Raw genomic sequence first — 19,550 nt, 5'->3', positions numbered from 1 at the left:
TTGAACTTTATGTCCCTTAGTAGTTAAAACAGCACACACACAAAATATTTCCACACATGGCCCAGATCTCCTCCCCAATGTATCAAATAAAAAATGTCCACTTATTTAATGCAGTAGGTTTCCTAGTTAAAAAAAATTGAAGGCCTTGTTGGGCTGCGATATTATTCCTATACAAGGTTAGTATTTAAATTGAGACAATGAAAATTTGTGAAAATAATGTGTGATCATTTCAAAGAGCAGATATTTATTGAATAATCTACATGTCCTGCTGGTTGTAATTTTGAATGGTAAATTAATATTCAAGCAAGAACCACAAAGTATTAATTTATGGTGTTTATATAAAAAAAAACGCATTTGCATTAATTAACTTTCTTGAAATGCAAATAAAAAACAAACAAACAAACACTTTTTGGCCGTATTAGTTACATTTTATTTGATATGTTTGAATGAGCAAAAAGACTGACGGTATTTTCTGAAAATACTAAGTGCCTGATTTTGCAAGCATCGTAATTGCAAAGCTGCACGTAGGCAGCTTTGCAATTGCGACCCTTACAGATATGGTAATGCAGCAGGAGCCATCACACCTCCTGTGCATTACTTATCCAAGCTGCGTTGTCCTACGCAGCATCGAATAATCTGCATAACATCGGCTGGCTGCGGCGACCCATTGGGTCCTGCAACCGGCCGCCGCAGTTTAGAGGAAGAGGCCAGGAAATTTCCGTCAGCTGACAGAGATTCTGGCTTCTTCCCTCCCCCACAACAGCGGCAAAATTGACTGACAGTCTGCTGCCAGTCTGCGAGCAAGTTAGCAGGACCCTTTCTGCACACTTGCAGAATGGGTCCTGCACCTGCGCAGATTCCCAAACATCAGGAATCTGCGTTAAGCAGTGCACGCTGAATCTGGCCCTAAGTCTTCTGAAAACCGAAATAATATAATTTGTGCTGCAGCCTCATTAAAAATTGTGTGTAATATTGATGTTATGAGCACAAAAGTCCAATATTGCCTTTAGCACATGGTTGAGAAAACTCTTAACAGCAAAGAGGTTACATTTTCAAATACTCATTGAATTGTCTCTGGGTCTGTAGCCTTAGCCTTATTTGAGCATATTCTGCACTGATGAGTCCAAACATGAGTGAGATAATCGATATATATAATATTTTGACTCAGCAGTAGCATGTGTAATGCTGTAAAGATTGAGGCCCTGATTCAGAGCCGGACGCTCTCACCAGAGCGCTCGCTCTGAATCAGGGCCCACCTCCATTAATATGGAGCGTCCTCCTGGACGCTCGTATAGCTGTGGGTCACCACCCACAGCATATACGAGCGTGCAGGATGATGGTCGCGATGGTCCTGACCATCGCGACCATCGAAACTGCGAGCAGAAGCCTGCGGTTGAGTTTTTCAACTGCAAGGCCAGGAGTGATTTTGGCTCTATCAGAGCCAAAATCACTCCCACTGACATCACTAGTGATGTCAGTGGGGCCGGCTTCAGACGGTAGGCGTTCCCTTGGGAACGCCTCCGTCTGGCAGGCACGCCCACCAAAGGGGGCGTGCTGTCAGTCAACATCGACAGCACGCCCCCTTTGATGAGACACTCCGAGCGAAGGAAAGTCCTTCGCTCGTCGCATCTCGCGCATGCGCACGACGGAGCTCCCTCCGTCGTGCGCATGCGCAGTGCACACCATCGACCCACTTGCGAGCGGACAGCCGCTCGCGAGTGGGTCTGAATGAGGGCCTGGGTGTGTTACTACAGTACGTAAATATAATTTCCCAAAAGTATTTTTTACTGGATTGGAATTGCTTATTAACAGTTAAACAAAATAAGACAATAAAAGGATGAAATCATATTTGTATAAAACAAATTTTCTCACATCAAATACAAGAAAGAAAACTACAAAATAATGTTGTTACTGAATATACTGTACAAATAAAATAAAGTTTGATTTTGATTTACAATGTATTTCAAGTAAATAAAGTCAGCAGTAGTAATTAGTATAGACCACTGTATAAACCACCTCCCATTCCCCAGTGTGCTTAATACCGTTTATCTGCCACCAGTTTACAACTCAGTACATTATATATATTACTTACTTCACAATCAGTTACACACGTTTAGCTATAGAACATGTGTGACTAAACTCAAGGAAAGTGCCAAGTGAAAAAGGCTGCAACCTTCAGTGGGTGAACTGTGAAGTTTTATTCTTGCCAGCAATATTCAGCTCTTTCCACTATATTTGTTTTAAGCTTTATTTTCAACATAAAACTGTTGTCATGAAAGATAACAGAATGCACCGAGAAAGGCTGCCCTTCACTTCAACTTTTCAATTAGAATAGTGGGTAATGTGTGTTGTCAGTGTGAAGTAGATACAATATGTTTGTCCTGCACACAACAGGAGAGTGAATAGGAACATCTGGCTATAGCCTCGATTAAACTGCAAAGGCATCTGTTTACCTCTCGGCTCTGTGACACTGATGGTTCTGAGCTTAAAATATAGAGGATGCTTTATCTGTGGCCTAATTTGCACTGCTTCATGAGGTACAGTCTATGAAAGTAACTGAAATCTCTTTGGGCGAACCAAGGAATGGTGCAAAACAAAATGTAGCAGAAGAGAGGCTTTTATATTCACAGATCCTTCAAGGCTCATAAATCTAGCAACATATTCAAAATTCTAGGGTGGAGAAATCCTAGAAGCTGAGTTGTGAAGAAATAATGTATAACGTAAGAGAGGCATGTGTTTCCAAAGGCATATTTCTTGTGCAATAATAGTACATTCTAAAATGTCTGTTATATGTTGAAAGAAAGCTACACTGGAGCATAAGGAGAGTTCCTCTTTTCACCTTGTTTCCCTCATCTTAGGTAACACTTAGATATCCCTATCGATATCCCCACTGACCCCTCTAACTCCTTATCCTCACATCATTGGGTCTCTCTCAATGAACCTCCTCACCCACCCATGTTAGTCGACACTAACTTGATCTAGTCTTCACTCACCGTTGTAATATCTCTGATTGTACCAATTCCTAATTCCCTCTTTCTGACCATCATCTTCTTTCTTTTAAATTATCTTTCACCCCATCTCCACCTCTGCTTTACAAGGCTACCATCAATAAGCATAACCTATTTACAGTGGTGCACGCAGTTCATCTGCGGCTACGATTTATCACGGGTTTGAAAATATGCAAATGTCAGCTTGAGAATTCCTCTTGTGTACTTCCATGCAATGGACTTGGCTAACTCTGTGACAACTACTTTGCATATGCGAGCAATGGTCAACTGCACTGGTGGATCCATTCTTCATCATCGACGCAATCAGTCACAACATCAACTCCTCGATCAGCCACTGCCTTGCGCACACCCTTCCTTATAACGTTCTCAAAATATGGCCACTGTGGCTGTGGTACTACGAAAGAGAATTCAGCACCACAAGTTCATTTAACACATGCCGAATTATGCCCATGACACACTCATAACACACCCATGCCAACCCATCTTTTTGCAATCACTTCTCAGTCTCCATTCTGAAATGCCAATTGATCACAGAAGCCATCTCAATAGCAAATGCATGCACCATGGCACACATTGATTTGCGCAAGTACAATAAGGGTTTTCTAGTTTTTTCAGCATGCGCAGTAGCAAAACATCACTCAACCGTTCAAACATCGGCACTGCAAGCATCTCTGAATCAGGCCTTATGTCCTTATTCTCCCTTCTTGACTTACTTATTTCCCCCATTGTCTCTCATGCCCTGACCAATGTCACATATCGGCCTATTAGGTTCCGTTACTCACTGTTGCCGCTTCTTGGCCATAGAGTCTCTGGTGGGTCGAGGCAAACTCCTCTTAGTGTCATCCCCCCCAACCAGCCTTATGACTGGCGTCCCTACAGTCATCTTGGCTGCTGTCACCTGACTGCCAAACCAGCACCTGGGTCCCTAGTTCTGATCATGTGACCAGTGCAGCCATAGGGAGGAAGGGCATCCTATTTAAACCGTCTCTGGTGTTCAGACCCTTGCCAAAACAATTGAACACAGCATTACAGTGCCATCCATTTGTGTATATGTATTTTATTGTGAAAGTTAGGTAGGAAGGTAAAAATTATAAAAATACAAAATGATCTTATGTAAGTATAAATTCTCAGTAGTAACTTCTTCTGAATATGAGCTGATTGTGTGTATATTGTCCTTTTGTTTCCCCAACCACAGCGCCTAGAGAGATGGATGTTCCATCATTTGAAAGAGGGATGCCTGATGATCACTGTGATAACCAGACATTAACTCCCTGCACTACAGAAAAATCATGGAGAACAGAGAGGGGGGAAGATCTCCCCTAATCTGGTTTCCAGTAATTAATGGGACACCAGCATTAGAAAAAAGGGGGTCCTTAAGTACTTAGTTAAAAACCTGTAATCACCAGACAGTGGACCTGATTCAACAGTGCACGCAAGTGCACTGCTGATCGCAGATTCACGATAATTGGGAATCTGCGTATGCGCAGGACCCATTCTGCGAGTGTGCAGAATGGGTCCTGCGTAGTCGTATGCAGACCCTTGAATGCCTCTGCCTGATTGACAGGCAGAGGCGTTTTAAAGGCGGGGCGGAGGCGGCCAGCGTTCCCGGAAACGAGGTTCTGTCCTGCCCTGTTTTCCGTGAGTAACCAGCCCAGGATCTGGGCTTGCAAGCTGGCCAGTCTGAGTAAGCCGAGGCTTACTCAGTTGACCGGAGCCCCAGCGCCACCCACCATCGCTACCATCGCCCACCGATGGTCGCGATGGTAATCCCAGCCTACGACCTCCTACTTCTCTCCTGTGTCCATTCCCTGGCTCCAGACTGTTCCTGCTGCACTGACTCAATGCTGTCTCCAGTATACAATTCTGTTTCTAGTACTCTAAGCTGTTTCCACTATTCAGCTCTGTCTCCAGTACTCAATGCTGTCTCCATGATTCAGCTAATTTTCCAGTATGAAGCTCTCCACCTAGCACCAGCAATCTCTGTGCTGGCCACTCTCCTCATTGTTATTAGCACGAAGTGCCTGCACCCATCATTCTGAGCGCAACCCTCAAAGTCAATTACAGAGTACCTATACACACTGTACTTCCATGCAACTTCTGCTTTTCCTGGGTGAGCTGTTAGCAGGCACTATTGCTACCTACAGCAGATTTCGTCTTCTGTCTAGTTTCATGAAGAGGAGCTTCATTAATCTTCCAAGCTTCCTACACTAATCTCACACCCAAGCCAACCTGCCGAGGCCTGTGCAAGTTCATTTAAACCTGGCAACCAAGCTTTTTCCCTATGCAATTCTTCCTTACTTCTGGTCTAGGCTTTGTTACTGCAGCGGTCACTACTCACCTTCGCAGATCCATACCTCAACCTTGGCATTCCAAATACACCAGTTACTGTACCTGCCAAAATGATCAGAAACTGCCGAGCGACAGTGGTGGAAATCGGTCTACAATGCAGATTTCCTCCATTTAAAATGTATGCTTTCAACTACTGTATGGTGCTGTCCTTTCCCTCTCAAAACCCCTATCTCCACCCAGTCCCCCATCATCTCTTCACCACATTTAACTCCCTTCTCTTCCCCCCTCCTCACCTCTCCTCATCAGCCTGCCCTTGATTTTGCCACCCACTGCAAATACAAAATTGAATCTATTTATCAGGACATCACATTCCCTCCAGACCTGCATCATCCCATACACTCCTTTCCCAGCCTGCCTATCCCCAGCTTCCTCATTCATTTTACCTACATTGTCTTCCTTCTCTCCAGTATCTGGTGATGTCATCATGCCCCTAATCCAGTCCTCATCCCCTTTCACTAACTTCACTCTATCTCCTCTGCTTTCTCTGTCCCATTACCTGTTCCCATGTTGCTCATCTCTTCAATCTTTCCCTTTGATTAGGTTATATCCCCTCTTCATTCAAGCATCCCTTTGTCTCAATCTTAAAAAAAAACGGCCTTGATCCAGTCACTCTCTCTAATTACCACCCCAGCGCTCTTCTCCTCTTTGCATCCAAACTCTTTGAGCGGATTGTCTACAACCTGCCTTGATACCTTTGTTTTCTCCCACTCCGTGCTTGACCCAATTGAGTCTGGCTTTTGTCCTCTCCACAGAAACTGCTCTCAGTAAAGTCAGCAATTACCTGCTTGCTGTCGATTCCAAGGGCCACTACTCTGCTCATTCTCCTTGGCCTCTCTGCTGCTTTTGACATTGTGGACCACCATCTCCTCAGGCAAAGCCTTCATTATCCACGGCCACCTCCAGTCTTTTATCCTACCTCTCTGACTGTTCTTTCTCTGTCTCCTCTCATGACTCCACTTCTCCCACACTTCCACTATCAGTAGGTGTCCCCCAAGGTTCTGTTCTTGGACCTCTTTTATTTTCCCTTTACACATCCTGTTTAGGCAATCTCATCAGCTGTTTTGGACTCCAATATCCTCTCTAAGCTGATGACAGTCAGTTCTACCACTCCTCCCCTGAACTTTCTCCCTGTCTCCTCACTTGTATCTCCAACTGTCTCTCTACTATTTCCTCCTGGTTATTCTAGCTCTTTCTTAAATGTTACATGTTAATCTCCGCACCCTCCAGAATAACCTCACCACCCACAATTTCATTAACTATTGACAGCACCACCAACTCTTCTAGCCCGCAAGTGTGCTGTCTTGGAGTTATTCTTGACTCCTTACTCTGCTTTAAACCACATGTTCAGTACCTTTCGCAGTCGTGCCATTTCTATCTCTGAAATATCTCCAGGATCAAACCCTTTCTCACCCTGGAGGCAACATCTACTCACTGGTCATCTCTAGACTGGACTACTGTAATCCCCTCTTGTCTGAACTCCCTGTCTCCCACCTCTCTCCACTCCAATCTATCCTCAATGCTGCTCCTGGTGCATCTTCCTCTCCAAATGTACTATGTCTGCTCCCCACTCCTACAAGCCCTACACTGGCTCCGCTTCCCCTTTAGAACCCAATTCAAATTCCTCACACTCACTTGCAAAGCCCTCATCTAATCCTCTTTTGTTTACATCTCTGACCTCATCTCCCTTAATACTCCCGCTCATTTCACTCCACAAATGAATGCCGTCTCTCCTCCCAACTGATTATTTTCTCCCACTCCCGCCTCCAAGATTGCTGTTCCCTACCACTGGGACTCTCTCTCTTACCCCATCAGACTCTCCACCTCTCTACAAAACTTCAAACAGGCTCACTTCTTTATAAAAGCCTTCCAGCTGTCATCCTAACCCACTGCACCATTCTCTTTGCTCACTGTCTATCCCTTCTCTGTCATCCCTGTCTGTCTCCCACTCCTCTTTAGATTGTAAGCTCTCTCTCGTGCTTTTCCTTACCTTACTTATACCATTATCTCCTCACTGCCAACATCGGCACCAAACCTTTGGCACCAAACCTTTGTGGCGCCATAAAAATAAAGGATAAAAATAATGTTGTATTATATGGACTGGACATTTATTTTTCATCTTTGTTCACAGATAAATATAGCCACTACCTTCTATGATTTTGCAAGTCATAAATGATGGTTCACGCAAAAAGGGAGTTTGGTTGTTAATGCAACATCAACATTAAATGGCTGCAGACTGTGTATGGAGATAGTGGAGGTCCAGTTACAAGCTTCAATGTCTTTAGCCATAAACTCCAGCTCAACTCAAAAGAGAAGTATGCCAAGCCCACAAAACCATGAAACATGAAACAAAAAAGGGTAGCACTAATAGTCAGTTCGATAACTATTAATAGCTGCAAGCCATAATATTTTAGACTTAATCATATGATAACGATATGGAAATTGTTTCATGTTCAAAGGTCTGTTTATAAGTATAAAAAAATGTATGTAAAAAAAGAAATATATATATATATATATAAATAACGGATGTGCAGGCTCAGATTAGTTCGGATTTTCCCACCAAATTCATATTTTTCCCGTCAAAAATCCAGTCTCAGAAAGAGGCAAAACGTCATCTTTCAAAGGACCAATATTTATTTTCATTTATTTATTACCAGTTATTTATATAGCGCACACATATTCCGCAGCGCTTTACAGAGATTATTTGGCAATTCACATCAGTCCCTGCCCCAGTGGAGCTTACAATCTATGGGCCTGATTCAGACCCACTCGCAAGCGGCTGTCTGCTCGCAAGTGGGTCGATGTTGTGCACTGTGCATGCGCACGACGGCGGGAGCTCCGTCGTGCGCATGCGCCAGACGCGACGAGCGAAGTACTTTCCTTCGCTCGTTGTGTCTGATCAAAGGGGGCGTGCTGTCGATGTTGATTGACAGCACGCCCCCTTTGGTGGGCGTGCCGGGGGCGTGCCTCCCTGACGGGGGCGTTCCCAAGGGAACGCCTACCGTCAGAAGCCGGCCCACTGACATCACTAGTGATGTCAGTGGGAGTGATTTTGGCTCTGATAGAGCCAAAATCACTCCGGGCCTTGCGGTTGAAAAACTCAACCGCAAGCTCCGGCTCGCAGTGGCGATGGTCGCGATGGTCATCGCGGCCATCAAACTGCGCGCTCGTATTGGCTGTGGGTGGAGGGCAGCCCTCATTCAGAGCGTGCGCTCTGCTCAGAGCGTACGGCTCTGAATGAGGGCCTATATTCCTTATCATCATGCGCACACACATACACACTAAGATTAATTTGTGTTGGGAGCCAATTAACCTACCAGTATATTTTTGGAGTGTGGGAGGAAACTGGAGTACCCGGAGGAAACCCACGCAAGCACAGGGAGAATATACAAACTCCGCACAGGTAGGGCCGTGGTGGGAATTGAACCCATGACCTCAGTGCTGTGAGGCAGTAAAGCTAACCATTACACCGTCTATGCTGCCCATTCCTGGACAAAAGTCCATGAAAGATGAACTTTGTCTATGAAAGATGACGTTTTGCCTCTTTCTGAGACTCGATTCTTGGCGGGAAAATCCGAACTAATCCGAGCCTGCACATCCCTAATAGCCTCCAGGTCTTTGTAGTGAGTAGCATCAAATGGACTGACTGCATTGGATCCATTACATCCTTCTTTCACTACCAGATAAGTAGTGTCTATTTCTTCTATATTTGCACGTTTTATTTGATCACAATTTCATTGGATACGTCTAGGCGTTTTTTTTACACTTCACGTTGTATTTTTTCATTTTTTTGTTCTTTGATGTGTACACCAGCACATTTTTTATTGTGTAATTAGCAGCCACTCATTTATTCACATGAGAAGTATCACTTATTATCATTAAATTTATTAACATCACGTTATTATTTTTTATTTGAGCGCCCCCACATTCATTGCTATATCATTGCTATATATATATATATATATATATATAGTGCAAAGTGTAATTGATCCAAAGCAACTTGTAAACAATAGGTATATGAATTGCAAATGCTGTGCAGCACATAAGGATTCACCCCAAAGAAAGTTATATTAAAAAATGCCTTATTTTGCATAATAAAAAGTGCAAGTGCTGCGCAAAACATAAATATTAACCAAAATAAGTTATATTAAAAATACATAATTTATTCAGAGATAAAAATCAATGTCCCCTCTAAAAGTAGTCACATAAAAACATTCTTAGGTATATTTAAAAAACAAAATACATGGATTTAAAAAATAAATTAAAAATAGGTATAGCTTATCTGAGTTCAAGAAAGAAATCAATAGTTCATATGGCAAGATACAGGTGCCCCCAACTCGTTTCGTCCTGCAAGCACTTAATCCCTTTGATAAAATTCTACAATATGTTATAATGTATTAGAATGCAAATGTACTGTATATTTTGATGCAAGTGAACTTATGTAGGGTGGCTACTAATATGACATTCTAAAACATTTCTTCTAAAACTCACTTATAATAACTCTCACTTTAGTAAATTTACCCCCTAGTGTTACAATACAAACTATTAAATTGACATTTATACAATGTAGAAATATTTCACTGTCTAAACATGACATTATGCTGCTATACATAGTATAAAATAAAGTCCCTGTTAGGCGTTTGTCTGTTTCTTCGGGTAAATCTCGAGAACCACTAGACAGATTTTGATGCAGTTTTCACTATGTTATGAAGCATTTCTCGACGAAGGTTTAGGTGTATGAAACATTAATGTATGACAAAAGGGAGCCGTGCAGTGACAATTTTAGTGAAGCAAGTCCATGAAAAAAAGAGACGTCCGATCGCTTTCTTGGCTTGCGCTGCCTAAACCATTAAAGATATATCACAATGATGGACTTTATTTTATACCATGTAGAGATTAATACATATTCGGTTTCTCCAGAAAAATAGTTGTAAGTCCTGTTTACTGGTAAAAAAAATTAAGTTTTTCCCTTTTTTTTTACCGTTCATATTTAATTTTTACGTGAAACGATTCTTTAATTTCAAACGAGTCCAAATCCCGGTAAGAGTCTGCTTTGGCATGACAATAAATAAAGCACAGGGACAGACACTTAACGTGGCTGGAGTTGACCTAAGTGGAGACTGTTTGTCTCATGGACAATTTATGTGACCCTTTTGTTGCGTCAAAACTAAATCTTTTCGTGTTGACGTCAGGAGGGAAAACTACTAATGTCGCCTACAAGACAATCTTATAAGACCTTGGTTAAAACTATTGCCGTAAATTCAAAATTGCTCCCGTGCGAAGCCAGGGCGGGTCGCTTGTAGAAGACTAAAATAAACAGTCATATCATGTTCCTCTAGTGTATTTAAAGTACATCCAGCCAATAAGATGGTAAAATGTGATAATCAAAAATAATCTGCAGTGCTGGCAGATCTGAAGATCCAGCGGCCAACACTATGCTTCTGGATGCGGCAGGGTAACAATATATCAGGCGGTCGTACACCAGATTGTGCAGTGTATACGGGATGCCTGATATATTGTGTTGTCACATCTACTTACCTTTATTAGCGATCAATATAATTCCTCCTGTTTTTTTTTCCTCAAAAACAAATGATACAATCTGTTGTATACTTTGATTTCTAATAATCATATTATCTGATCAAGTGCCACTTATATAGGAATTAGTATAAAAAATTGGTATACTCTCACCTATACAGTAAATATATATATTTTTATTACGCTCTTCCTATAAGAATTCCAAAATAGAGACACCTGCCCCATCCTTCTTTTAGAATTATTGGTGCACCTAGGATATTTTGTCTATTACGTGATTTTTGGGTAAAATACTTCATTAAGCATCATTTTCTAATGTATTGGTTTAATTCAACAAAAACATTAAGTATAATGGGGACAGGAAGGGGCGAAGGATACACAAAAACTAATGTGAAATAAGTTTACGGGATGATAGATTATAAGGGCGGTATTCAATTGTTTTCGCAGTCCCGGTCTCCCGTCTAAAGTGACAGGAGATCGCGGGGCGCTATTCAATTGATGCCCATTGTTGCACTGATCGCGCCCATAGTGGTCGGGGTTTAGCCGCGTAAACGGCTACCTCCGACCAAAGTGCTGGGTGCGATCGCGAAAAGTGCTATTTGGGCGCACAAGCAGGTCACTTTTCGCCCATTTCAGCTTGCACACCCCTGGGGCTGCGAGCTGAAATGGTTTTCCGGCAGCTGATCGCACCGACGGGAGCAACAATTGCATAGCTCCTGGGTGCAAAAGGAGGCAAAACATTTGAATACCTCCCAAAATGGTGTTCTTATTATTATGTTTTATCACTCCTCTCTTGGATCTGACTCTGCAAACCTTTAACATTACGGGGTGCTATTCGGGAGCTCATAACAATATGTGCATAATTTCAGTTTTTAGAGCTTTGTTTTCAGCTCCTAACTTCAAAAACTGTAACACCTCTCTATTTATCTTGGACGATTACGGTATTTAATTTTCAATATATTCTCTAGCAATTTTAGAAGATGGGGGACATTGTTATCCTTTATTTGTAAAGGTTCATCATAAAATGCAGTGTTTTACATTAAGGGACATGACACAAACAAGAAATGTATATCTAACATTTCTTCTTGAACAGGATGTTGGTTATGTTTAATAAGAGCTTTCTCTGTAGTCTTTTTTGTGCATAGATAAATCAGTTGATCTAGATGGGGAAAAAGGTATATAGAGGATCCCCATTATTGAAAGTTATTTTCTCTATAATAGATCTGTATTATTTTGCTGTTTTATTTTGTGGACTTTGAAAAACACTCAGGTATCCATAATTAGAGATTGGATCACTTATTACTAATGGAGTTTCACCACATCCCTCTATTGTCTGATGTCTATTTAACAGCTGTTCTATCTTATAGACGTAAACTTACTCAAAATAAACCTTATTTCTAGTATCAGCCCAAAGTAACACATGTAGTGCTCTGGTCTCTTGTTAGACATTGGAAGCATTGCTCATTTAGGACAATACTGGTGTAACGGATGAGCATAGAGATTCAGGATTGAGGTTATAGTTTTGGTGTTGGATTAGGTGAAACAGCAAAATAACCAGGAACCAAAATTAACTTGTTTTTAAAAGTCCAAGACAAATGTTAGTGCCGAATTTCATTCCTACACCTGGAATATGGTTACAATTATAGTAATGCATAATTTATGATTTATTAGTAATGTGTAAATGTTCAGCCCTGCCTGACAAGTACATATTAATTTGCAGTTTTCATACCTGCCATTGCTGGCACATAGTACTTTTATGTTACTCTGCCTATGGGTAAAAAAAAAGACTATGTTAAACAATTTGCAAACATGCTGTAAAACAGTTCCCCAGGCTATTTTTTCATTGGTGTTTTTATATCAGTTCTACTCTGTAAAGTTGATTTTAAAGAACATGTGTTTGCACTGGAATATCATGTAAAACTTAACTTGTGTAACCGCAATTCTGTTTACTTTCTAAAACAATATTTATTAACATTTGGTGTTACATTTATGATTTTTTTTTACATATTAATAAAAATGCTTATGTCCCTAACAAAGTTCCAAATATTTGCTCAGCTGTTTCGGTGTTATAGAAAAAATTGAATCTTAAATGTAAAATAAACATAACTGAATCTCAAGGGCAGTAAAACAATGGTGTATGTTTTTTTCATCCTAAAAATTATCTACTGTAGCAGAATATGTTTATTTATAGAAAAGATAGAGGTATATTTGAAAGTATTTCCAACAAAGTTGATTAATATACAGCAAATGAAACCTCCAAGAATTCCCCCTAAACCTTCATGTAATCCTTATTATAAATAATGGTTAATGCTTTTAGCCTTCGAAATGCAGGAGACAAAAGCTCACTTTTTTGGGGGCACACTTCAATTTTGTATGTAAATTATAATATAACTTTCATACTCATTAAAAACTTCCTAAAGTGAAAAACAACAGAATCTTAAAGCTGAACTAGGTATGGCGAAATAAATTAAAGATGTTACACACTTGAACAATTCAGACACGCGTTTCAAGTCTACCCATATTTTTAAAGCAGCAAACATTTAAAAGGTAAAATAAAACCAGTTTTAATTTTTAAATTATTGCCACTTTAAAAATACAGACACATAAAATATTCTTCTTACTTCTTTACTTTTCTATTTCCACTGTCTGATGCGCCACCCACCTTCTCTTGCCCTAACTTCCCTCTTCTCCCCCTCCCTTACATTAGTCACCTGAGTAATATTTTTCTTATTGTCATTTTTATTTTGCTTATTACTGTATTTAAAATTTGTTTAGTATTGGGCATTTGTTGCCATTTGTTTTCGTGTTTCTTTCTCTTATGTTTGACCACTCAAAATAAAGAATTATAATAAAAAACACAAAAACAGACACATTTGCCGGAATCACACCCATGCCGGAATCTCCCAGGCTATTATATAAGGCCCTTAATCTCTTGCCAACAGTGTACATTTATCTTACTTACCTTTTCCTATTATAAAATAGCTAGTCTGATGATATAGAATTGATGTTGTTTTTTTAAGAGACTTTTTACTGTACCTTTTCTAGGTGGAAATAGTGACTCATACAGGACCCCACAGACGATTGTGGATGGGACCTCAATTCCAGTTTAAAACTATCCATCCCTCTGGACAAACAACAGTGATTTCATCTAGTTCTTCGGTGCTTCACTCACATGGCCCAAGTGATACTCCACAGCCTTTGCTGGAGTTTGACACGGATGACCTTGATCTAAACAGCCTCAGGTAGAAATCAATATTGTTTTTCTTATAAAACAATTGCTAAGTAAAAAAATAATAATATTGTATCTGGAGGGAGAGTGTATTCAGCATGTTAATGAATATATCCAGATGGGCTATTAATTCAAATACAGTACCAAAGAGATGATGATGATTGTTTTGGAAATTTAGTACAGAACCATCCAGTGATGCTAGACCATTATGTTTAATGGGAAAACAATAGATGTGGAGAAGCACACTTTTGCTTAGGCCTTGTGGTTTCATTAATCCTAATCCAATTGTAGTATCCTACCCTTTTAGAATGTAAATTCTTGTGAGCAGGGCCCTCTACCCTCTTGTGCTTCTCCCTTCTTTACTTTCATCTACTTTTTACCCACCACTAGGGCATCTAACACTTGGTTGCTTATGTTCTGCTGCTTATATGGGTGTTATGGTCGCTAATGTGGCAATGTATATTATCCATGTCCTTGTCCTCTATTGTATTGTACTGTAAGTCTTTTGTCACCTATTTGTTTTCATACATTGTAAGGCGCTGCGGAACACTTGTGGCGCCATATAATAAATGATAATAATAATAATACTCATTGTTTTAAAGCAGGGTCAAATAACCAAAACAGTATGTAGATGTGTTTAATATAAGACGAGGCAGAGAGCTTGAAAAGGTTCTTCACAGAAATAATAATCGCTATAAATATTCAAACTATTCTCTTGCAGTAAGATTTAATTTGGTTTGATTGCAACTTCCAAAATGATAAATAAGTTTAAGCCAGGGGTATTCAACATGCAGTCTTCCAGCTGCTGTGGAACTACACATCTCAGCATCCCACTATAACAATTTTGCTATTAGGGCATGTCCAGAATTGTAGTTCTACAGCAGCTGTAGGGCTACATGTTTAATACCCCTGGGTTAGGCAATACATGAAATGCATGATTTTCTAATAGGAAGGTCAATCTACAACAAAATGGTTGATGATTTTGGAATTGCATTAGTGTAGTAAAAGTTCTGGATTTAACCCAACTGAAATGTTGTTGCTTAACCTGGTGAGCAGTACTTAGCCCAAAAATATCATCCTTACTAAGGAATAGACCAAACTACGGCCAAGCTAATGCACAGAATTACTGAGTAGAGAAAACATTTGGTTTCAGTTATTACTGCTTTAGGAGGTTCTGTAGGTTACTAAAACTAGGGCTCACATATTTTTACCAGAATCAAAGTAAATCTTTATCACAATGGACAGATAAAATATACTAATATTATTCTCTGAATTGGCAAGTATCTAGTTTAATATTTTTCAAATTGTGACAAATGGCAGAGTTGCACAAACTCCATTTTGAAGACAAATCTTTTGATTTTTAGCAGGGCACATACTTCGTAGCCAAGTACATGCATCTATGGGCAATTCAGAGTCGTACGCACCTTTGTCTCCACTCGTGGCTAAATACAGTAGGTGTGACTGAGTGGTAATGGGGTATTTGCATGTCGACTAAATTAAGCAAAGTCTGATTTCCGACAGATCTTGTACACCATATATAGGGTTTGTGCAAGTAAACTGATAATGATGACAACAGTTTCCAAAAGTCGATTCACAGTGGCTGTGCGCTCGCATAGATGCTACCAATTACAGTGTATACTCTGGAAAAGTTATAGAACTATGAGAATATGGTATTTAATTAAATCTGAGAGTCTGATAATATGGCAAGTCTCTACTCTGGCTTCCAAAGACTAGATGTACTAAACAGGCCCTAAACTATCCCACTGCGTTTTATATATACATAAGCTTTGGAATAGAGTCAATTAGAGAATTAAATTAGCCCCAGTACTGGAATTTTATCAGACTGTGTAGTTTTTGAGACGTAGTCACCTGGTGGAATTAGATATCTCAATAATATTACTAGAGACTCCACCTTTACTCTTTTTTTCTGATGTAAAAAATAAAGTTAACAGACCCAGTGGTTTATTTTGGAAGTGTCAGGTTGTAAAACCTGACACTTATGTTTGTGGTTTTACCTGATATTTAAAAGGGTAGTGCTTTTACTAGCAAGACACAACTAGAAAAAGCAATGCCCTTTTAAAAAATCGGGCATAAACACGAACAGAACGACACTTCGTAAACAAAGCATTTTTTTGCAGTTCCTACAATGACATTTTCCTGCTTTGGTTAAATCTTGTCTGTGAAGTAGACCGCTCACCATGTTCAAATCCCTTGGACAATCTTCCATTTAAGGTAGTGTCCAAAATGTACAAGAAACTTGAGGCAGGTGGTTCTGTCATTAGAGCTCCCCATGAACGGATTGGGAAAGTTATTTGGGAGAGAGTTTGTATAATGAAGAATGGCAAGAAATTAGGCAAATATGGTCTCCAGCTCAATCTGTGTAAAGATGATAGAAAATGTCTACAAACTACTATACTGGTGGTATCTTTCTCCCACTAAATTACATACATTTCCCCCAAACATCTTAAGCAGAAGCTGAACAGGTTGTAAGCAGATAACTCCTTCAGTCACATTTGGTAACATTGCCCAAAATTATCACCATTCTGCTTTGCCTTGAAATACCTATTGTCCATACCTGAATCTGGAGATTCCTCTCTCATAGGTTTCTCCTCATCCTGTTGAATGCCCCTTTTGTTACCAAACTTCAAAACAAATTAATCAGATATATTGTAGCGGCTACCTGTGAAACTGCAGCAAATTGGATGCAACATTCTCCCCCATCCATTCAAGTGGTCATCAAGTGTATTTAGCACATTTACTGTCATAGCTAACCATATAACATTATTTTTTGTTTCTGATGATGAACTGCAATGGCAGAGACTCACTCTCCAATATGGCAACAGTATGTGAGCAACCACAATAATAACATACCACCTGTTGCTTTCTTTTCTTCCTTCACCCTTCTCTATTCTGTCCCCTGTTGCAATGCTCACTTCCAAGTTACAAACTGATCCTGGGAAAAAACCTCAGCACAAGAACTGTTTGTCAGGAGTTTCAGGGATTGGGTTTCCATTGCTGAACACCTACACGTAAGCTTTATATCTCCATGCGCAATTCCAAATGTTGTCTGGAGTAGTGTAACACACACCGCGCCATTTGAGCAGTGGAAAAGTGTTCTCTGGAGTGATGAATCACACTTTACCATCTGCAAGCCTTATAAACAAATATGGGTTTGCAGCATGTCAGGGAACCACTTTCTGCAGAATTAAAATGCAGATTGTGAGTCATACCTTATTGTCAAAAATCAGTGTGCAACCTCACTAATGCTCTTGTGTCTGGATGAATTCTCTGCAGCCATAATCTATTCTTCCCAGAAGATGATATTACAGCAGTATAGCAAGGCCAACTCCATATTAATTGCCATGGTTTTGGAATGAGATTTTATGATGCACATATGGCTGGGATGTTCAAGTATCTACATACTTTTGGCTATGTAATGTGTCTCCCATTCCCTACTGGTTTGTTTTGCCATGATCATGTGTTTGGAGAGGAGAGGTGGCGAAGAGACAGCTTAGTGTTTCACCAAGTTATAGGCACAGCCTCAGCATGATGCCCCATCCTGATTCCTGGGTATGAGATGTTGAAATGTATAGTGTTGGAGTGCATGTAATCCATTATAGAGGATTCACAAGCTCTGTCACAACAATAACAGTAATAAAGGGGGTACATAATGGAAAATAAGGGGTGGATACGGGGTAATGCAGTGTACATATCTATGTACAGTATCATTATTATTACATTTTATTTATAGGGCGCTACAAGTGGTCCGCAGCGCCGTACATACAGTACATACAGTAAGGGGTGCACAGAACATTACATTACAATACAGTAACCAAAATATAAACAGAGCACAAGTAACAAATAGCAACACAATTCTCCATACACAATACAGCTGCGAAGGTGAAGGCTGTCATTGAAGTGCTTGAGAAGAAGGCTGTGAGACAGTGGGGAGGAGGACCCTGCTCCTAGGAGCTTACAATCTAGGGGAGCGGGAAGACTGACAGATGACATGAGACATGAGTGTGTAGAGGGGGACCTGAGTGCAGGAAGTAGGCACGTTAGAGGCAGGAGGGAGGGAGAGCGACACTGTTATGTGGTGGAAGGGTATGTTTTGATGTATCATGGGCAAAACTATCATAGGTGCAAGGGATGCAGCTGCTATGGGGCCCAGATTTGAGAGGGTCCCATCTTCCTTGTCAAAGTTACATGTGTTATATATATAGGGGCTCTTACAAACTTTTGTATGGGGCTTTCATAGACCTAGTTACGCCCTGTACAGTATGTATTAAACATTGGACCAAGAATAGTACTAGAAAGAAAATAAGGGGTGGAATGGGGGGTAATGCAGTTAGCAGTGCACATATGTACAGTATATATTATACATTCATCAAGGCCTTCCAGCACTCCTCCTAACCCACCTCATGCTCTTTCCTTCCTATCTTCCCCTTCTGTGTCACGCCTGTCTGTCTGCCCCTCCCCTTAGAATGTAAGCTCTCATGAGCAGGGACCTCTTCCCTCATGTGCTTCTCTTTACATTTTCTTCTACTCTCTACTCCCCATTAGGGCACCTAACACGGGACCGCCAACTCCCGGCAGCTTATTGTGAGTGCTTTAATCACTATTTCAGCAATGTATATAAGTTGTGTCCCTGTCCTGCACTGTAATGTACTGTAAGTTACTTGTTTCTTGTTCACTTATTAGTTCTATGTACTATGTAAGGCGCTGCGGAACACTTGTGGCGCCATATAAATAAAGGATAATAATAATAATAATAATACATTGGACCAAGAATAGCACTAAAATATATCCAGATGCCAAAAATGTCATTAATGTCAATGACAAAATACAAGCTTTACATTATAAAAGCAGGGGGTATATTTGCTAAAGTGCAGGTTTTTAGAAGAGGAGTGGTTGCCCATCGCAACCAATCAGATACAATATTTTCTGAGCTTGATTGCAGGAGCATCGCTTCACCATCGTCAGATGGCGAGTGCTCCCACTACCCACTTTCAGATCCTTCCGCCCCTGTCCAGCTCCTTCCTCTCCTGTCCGGCTCCTTCCGCCTGATGTCGGGGCTCTTGTGCGTAGGTCACACATGCACACTAGTGTCACTGCTCCGAAAGGAACAGTGAAAAGAATCACTGCTCAACTGAGTGTTTGACAGTGGAAGAGATTCCTTTTGCTACCAGTTATGGTAAGAAGTAATAGAAAACTATAACTTTAAAAACACAATGCATATGTACGTAATGTGAATTTAAATTATTTAAATACTAAATTAGTATATGCACTAACCAAAGTTGTAATTGATGTAATTTTATTTAAGTTTGCCCTATACGGAAACATATAGGTGAATGTTTTTTAACAATTAAACTTTTTTGGAATAGTAGAAAGCAATGTTTAAGCACGAGGTTTTGTTTAGGCGCAGATCTCACGGT

General features: G+C 40.4%; 1 protein-coding gene across 6 annotated transcripts in view; it reads left to right on the top strand.

The window, feature by feature from the left end:
• The window catches only part of BCAS3 (BCAS3 microtubule associated cell migration factor), a 1,455,708-nt gene that overhangs the window by 807,632 nt on the left and 628,526 nt on the right, over positions 1-19,550 (top strand). For all 6 annotated transcript variants that reach the window (XM_088446353.1, XM_088446352.1, XM_088446357.1 and 3 more), the window contains one exon: positions 13,932-14,128. In XM_088446353.1, coding sequence (XP_088302479.1) covers positions 13,932-14,128 — 197 coding nt within the window. The remainder of the gene's footprint in view (positions 1-13,931; positions 14,129-19,550) is intronic.

The sequence above is a fragment of the Taudactylus pleione genome, unplaced genomic scaffold (genome assembly GCF_031769625.1).
Source record: "Taudactylus pleione unplaced genomic scaffold, aTauple2 ptg000397bl, whole genome shotgun sequence".
Lineage (NCBI taxonomy): Eukaryota > Metazoa > Chordata > Amphibia > Anura > Myobatrachidae > Taudactylus > Taudactylus pleione.
The sequence above is the reverse complement of the archived record's forward strand: the minus strand, read 5'-3'. Positions and strand labels throughout refer to the sequence as shown.